Below are 6492 nucleotides of genomic sequence, written 5' to 3'. Positions count from 1 at the left end.
ATATATATATATATATATATATTTTTTTTTTTAAATATACATAAAATCTATGCAAGACAATATACTTTTCACTGAATTGTAATAGAGGAAGAGATTGTTTAGGTTGCATCTGTGTATTTAATTATATAATTTTTTGAAGTTATCTTTCCCTTTCTTTTCCTGTCTTGATTCTTTATATGTTTAAATCATTTATTTCCTTCCCATTACCATGTGCAGTTAATGCAAGGAGACATATGGGTGATACCAAATCCAGAGGGTTTTGATCAAAGCATAGCACTTGTTTTACGGTTCCAAACCCGGCCATCCATATTAACCAACAGTTCAGAACATGGGGGACCTTCAGAACATCTGCATTCAGACTCTCTTTTAAGTGGCCTCAAAGTTCTATTAGTTGATGGTGATAATGTGAACAGAGCTGTGACGCGGAAGTTGCTTGAGAAGCTAGGGTGTGTTGTCTCTGCCGTGTCATCTGGATACGGATGCCTTAGCACTCTTGGTCCTGTGGTAAATAAGTATCAAATTGTTCTTTTGGACCTTCACATGCCTGACTTGGATGGCTTTGAAGTAACCATGAGAATTCGGAAGTTTCGTAGCCGCAGCTGGCCATTGATCATTGCCTTGACTGCAAGTGATGATGAAGATATGCGAGAAAGATGCATGCAAATAGGAATGAATGGTGTTATTCAAAAACCAGGTTCCTTACAGGGTATTGCCGGTGAGATTAAAAGAGTCCTTCTGCAGGCAAATAAAATTTTGTCATGATGATAGTATTGCTATACTGTGGAGAACTATGGTGTCAGTTTGATTGAGAACATAAATGTCAAATTTTTAGAATTAACTAAGAGAATTACTTTTCTATATATATGATCTCCACCAAGTATTCAGCAGAGAGATGTTACATTAACAACAGTAATAGTCAAAATGGTAATAGAAAAGATTCATTCTCTCTTTCATTGCCTTTATGCACATACTTAGGAGCCATTTCCTTTTTGTCGTGAAAAGTCCATGTGACAAGCAACAAGTTATGTAAAAAGTACAAATACTCTATAGCTTTTCTTTTTCTTTTCTGTAACTGTTTTTGGTTCGACAGCAATATACATAAAATAGGAAGTCGATTTTTCAACCTGAAGGTTTATAGTAGTTTAGAGTTCAAAATAATGTGATGGGAACTGCAGTGTTCTAGTCTGAGATATGCTGATACGAGTTTTTGGATTACAGTTGCAAATTTGACTAAAGTCAGTGTTAAAACCTGCTTAACACTGAATTTAGTATTATAGGAAATCATTGATTTTTTTCCCATTTTGGTAAATACATTATGTTGCCGCTGTCATTACTTGGCCATCGAATATGTTGGTTTCTTGATAAGCTTCGTAGAATGCTCCCTTATCTATGCAAGCCATTTGTTGGTGCTCTGCGCATCACTATAATAGTTCCGTTTCAAGTACTTGTCGACAGGTCAACATAAGCATTTGATGAGATGAATAGGAAAGCTCCACAGCCCAATTAATCATGAAGACAAAAAACGCATGCCCCTAGAATTCATCAGTGCCAGGTACTAAAAACTCTAGTGAATAGACTCTCACATCTTGTTTTGGCCTTCTTTATCAGTGTCTATGGTATCACTATCACACTGAAGCTTATGTTGGAGTTTGTGTGTGTTCTGATCTGATATTATCCCATTCTTCGTGTGTGTGACTGAGTTTGACTCAATTGTGATCAACCTTATCGCTGACTATGACATCATTGTTCTTTATTTGTATGCAATGTATATCTTTTATGATATTCTCCGATATTCTGTAGTCGGAAGTGTATATGAGTTCGACTTTACTACGTTTAACCTACATATAGCTACTTGCATGTGGAGCATGTGCTTCCTGGTGGGAGGTATGTGCTCTTTGTTGTGTTTGGGAAGTGCAAATGATACATGGTGGGTATGGGCAAAGAGACTCAGCATGTGTGTTACTGTGAACAATTGGAAAAAATGAAAAACCATGCATGAATTTAATTAGAGTACCGCTCTCTCTCTCTCTCTCTCTCTCTCTCTCTCTCTCTCTCTCTATATATATATATATATATATATATACCACTTGGGTACAATCCATGGTGTCCACATGCCCTGTCCACTAGGTTTCTCCTGATATTTTATGGGATGGCTTATATATATATATGATGTCCCAATTAGGGTGGACCTCGTTAGCCATGACAATCAAGAGGTACAATGGACAAGATTTGAGTTCTTTCGTCTTTAATTATATCCAATATCGTTTAGACACTACAATACAAGAAATAAGTGTTTTCGTTACTTGGGTTCCATCCCTTATGCACATATGCCCTATCCTAATAAGTTTTTCCCAATATTTGATGGGATAATTTTGTATATATAGCATGTTTGGTATAAAATATCATGCAAGGTAGGCAAGATTGATGGGTACAGGCATAGAAGATTTTTAACAATTTTTTTTTTTTTTTTTTAAAACCGAATATTCTCAAGTGCACTAAAAAAAAAAAAAAAAAAGATCGTGTTTATTAATAGTATATTTTGCTATATTTGTCAAATAAGCGTGTAAGAACATTATTTTACTTGTCGATTTGCCGGCAAACATGCATATTGGAGAAGATTGGAATTTTCCCATTTGAGGTCACTTCAAAGATAAAGTTTGCTTTGATATTCCATTGCAAATGGACATTGAATATTCCAAGTTTATATCATTGTTAATGAATTTTGATGTAACAAAGACCACTCTTTTATGGTTCCTTTAAATTAATTAATTTTCAACCCATTATTTCTTTTCAATCAATTCCAATAAGGGCGAATTCGTGTCTCCATCCTATTGGGCACTGGCTTATCTAAAATCATTTAGTGTGACTAGGTTGGTGAATTCCTTGTCAACATAATTGATGGATTTTGCTTAGATACATCACCTTGAACGTATATTTTAGGAATTTTATTTTGAATATATATATATAGAATAATGTTATATATAATCACGGGTGATTAGCATGGTGACATCGAGCTTCCCTCAGAGTACAATTAATTTTAAGCATTTCAATTTTATTGGACAATAAATATTTACCTCATTGTCACCTAAATTCAACATTTTTGTCATCGATAGACTTTCACGTTGGAATTTACCCGTACATGTTTTGTTGTTTTGTTTTGTTTTGTTTTGTTTTTTTTTAAATAATAATAATAAAGGTTAAACCCCAATCTTGAGGGGCCCCACCGCCCTGTACCTAGAGCTTTGTGAGGGAGATAAATCTCGGGATGTGCCCCCAACAGGTCAGGGAACAAGAGCTGTTTGTACACTGCGCCTACAAGGAGTCAAATTTCATGTTTCAGGAATCGAACCCTCACACTGCGGCTGCCAACAAGGCGTGAGATAACCTCACTCCTATCCTTTACACTACCGAACTATGATCCGGGGCGCAAAAATAAAAAAATAAAAAACGTATGTGTTTTGTTAATTGAACTTGAAGTATATTTTCAATGTGAAGTTAATTTCAAATTCTTGATTTTTGACAAATGGAGCCCACGTCAGTATGCTCACATGGATCTAATTTAAAGGGAAGAAAATAGGAAATCATGTAGGATTGGTATGCATGCTTCCCATTCTGGGTTGAAACAGTTTAAAAGAACGTCGACTTGTTTGATTCTCATTTTTATTTTTTTAAAACTTATTTTTAATTAGAAATTTTTTTTAAATAAAATAATTTTATAAGTAAATTCAAATTATTTTTATATTTTTTAATCATGCATTTTTCCAAAAAATCACTATTAAAAATCTATTCTCCCAGAAAATGAAGTTCAAACATACCCTCACCTCAAATAGTGATCACATCAAGCATTTGGATCAATGTATTCAGTAAAGCAAAAAAAGAACAATAATAATTCGCATCGATCGACACATTCCACTAAACTTTTGTACCAAGGGATCTGTATGCAATAATTAAATAATACTTTAGAGTCTTCTCATGCATTAAACTAAACCAACTTGACAGCAAAAGATGTGTATATATGCTGGGAATCCAGACCACAGTTGATGTAAATTTTCATATTATATAAATTTTTTTACATGAAGAAAAGACAAAGGCTTCTGTATTTGACTTTATTAGTAGACTAAGAGCCTGTTTGAGAGTGATTTTGAGAATTATTTTTTTGACCGCTATGAGAAAAATAAGATTTATCTGTGAGAGAAGAAGTCAAATATGACGGTTGAAATAGTAAAATAACGATCAAAAAATCAATTTTTTGGGTCAGAAAATCACTCCCAATCAGACTGTAATTATCATATTCCCTTGAGAACGGCCCGGTGGAATTTGAAAACTAGTAAGAATTGTACTCAACTTGGTATTATATTTAATAAAAACTTCCATGAAATGAAACGAAAGTACCTTAATTCAAGATGCTTAGATTGTACTTAAAGTAAGGTGTTTCTCTATTTTCTTCATCGATTTCAAGTTACGAAAGAAGCATGGAAGAAAATGAATGATTGATTTTAGTATGAAACATCATATGATGATATTCATTTGGACTAATTATACATATCTACATCTTGTATTACTATATTGTATACAATAATGACGTGTTCGATTAGATATATTGAATGATATTAAATAATTTTTATATATAAAAGAAGATTGAAATATTTATTAACATAATTTTAATTTTTCCCTTGTTTATTTAATACCGTATAATTAATGTAATGAAATGACATAAATGTCATATCCTTATCATATATTTGAAGTACAACATTGTAATAATTAAACCGATATGGAAGAGTTGTTCAAGTTTCAATGCACACCGGGCTTATAAAATAAGTTAATTTTGCTTATTTGGGAGAGAAGTTGGATTCTGCTGTCTCTAATTAAAAAAGTATTATCAAAGTGGGCCAAAATTTTTTAAATTAGTCCTACTTAATTCAATCAATCAAGAATAATTATTTTTTCATAATTTAGTAAACGATATTATTGACTTGCATCGATCTTGACCAAGATCTAACCCCCATAGATCTCATGCTACATAAATTAATAGGAATTGTTTAATCAATCTTGTGGTGGAGACAATCTATGACCATTTGTATATTGCTTCTTAAAACTGATTTTATTTAAGAATTTCAGGAAATATAGATTCTTAGGTGCTGTCTGGTAGCGATTTTTTGTTGATTTTGAGCAATTATCATATTGTTACCCACTGGTATATGGGACTCAAGTTGATAGCAATGTCTGAAGATTTACCAATTAAATACATAAATTGTCTATTTATCATAAACAATGATTTAATTGTTTAGAGCAAAATGGTTATTCTACCCTAAATTGGTCCAACATTGCGGCTGCCATCTCTGATTTCTTGTCATAAATGCTTGTCAAACTGAAAAGTAACGGTAACAATTTCTCTATAAATTAAAATGAGAATTTCCACTAGATAGACACTTAATTTCTACGATGATAGAATTAGTATTTTAAAAACTTTGCTTAACCATCATCTAGGCGCGAATCTTAGACTTGCCATTTAATCTTGTTTTACCCTTTTTAAAACACTAGACAGAGTCGTAAATCCATACTCATCCCGGATTAATTTAGCATAGAAACTATGTTGGTATGTTACATCTATCAAATGTTTATAATCAAGAAAAAGAGACGGGTGCATGTGTCGAGGTTTATCACGAATTAGCGATAAAGGCTGGATAAACGTTGTGTTAGAGACGGATTCAATTGAGACCATTTACTTAGTAAAAGAAGTAGATATATAACAAAATTTTAATAGAGATTTACTTGAAGATTGTCGCTTCTTAATCCCAAAGCTCAACAATGAGATACTCCATATATTAAGACAGGGAATAGTAGCACAGATATATTATCTTGGATATACGCTTTTCATTGAAATTCTTTCAAATTCTATTATCATCTCCTACTTACGAAAAAATGACTGGAGTGTCGAAACAAAAATAAAGTGTAACCGACTCTATCAATTCTTTTATTTATTTATGTTTAATTTAATTTAATGTACTAAATATACTGTTGGTAATTTTGTTAATATCATTTGTTTGAAATTTGACGATCCAAGTGCTTAAAGGATAATTTATGTAAATAATTCTTGAAAATTAGACAGCATTTTGACGCAAAATTAACTCCAATTCATACGTTAGTTGGTGGCAATAGGGTTTATTATCTATTATGTTTGTATTGATATGAATTAATAGAATATTAGGGCTAATGCGGACATGTTAAAGGACAAATTTAATTACATGTGTCCCTTCATTAGAGTGATAAAAGTGCGAGAAAATTAAGAGAAATCATGCAAATTCTAATCTCATATCCATTACAAAATCTCAAAATCGTGGAATAAGAAATCAATTACAATCTTCCATTTCCTCAACTTCGTTATTGGAAGATTCTCTCCTCCATCGACTACCACCTCATCGAACCGCCTACATAGTCCAATCATTAACAAAACCCAACCCAATTCTATACATTTTCAAGTAGTTCACACTT

At 32.5% G+C, this 6492-nt stretch overlaps 1 protein-coding gene across 1 annotated transcript; it reads left to right on the top strand.

The window, feature by feature from the left end:
* The first annotated feature begins 219 nt into the window (after positions 1-219).
* Positions 220-762, top strand: LOC111392617 (protein EIN4-like). Its single transcript, XM_023017988.1, has one exon. It carries the CDS (start codon positions 220-222, stop codon positions 760-762), a length of 543 nt encoding a protein of 180 aa, XP_022873756.1.
* The last annotated feature ends 5730 nt before the right edge of the window (positions 763-6492 follow it).

The sequence above is a fragment of the Olea europaea genome, chromosome 4, assembly GCF_002742605.1.
Source record: "Olea europaea var. sylvestris chromosome 4, O_europaea_v1, whole genome shotgun sequence".
NCBI lineage: Eukaryota > Viridiplantae > Streptophyta > Magnoliopsida > Lamiales > Oleaceae > Olea > Olea europaea.
The sequence above is the reverse complement of the archived record's forward strand: the minus strand, read 5'-3'. Positions and strand labels throughout refer to the sequence as shown.

What these genes read in the sequence shown, in the direction of transcription:
- LOC111392617 (XM_023017988.1), top strand. Translation starts at nt 220, where the DNA reads ATGCAAGGAGACATATGGGTGATACCAAATCCAGAGGGTTTTGATCAA.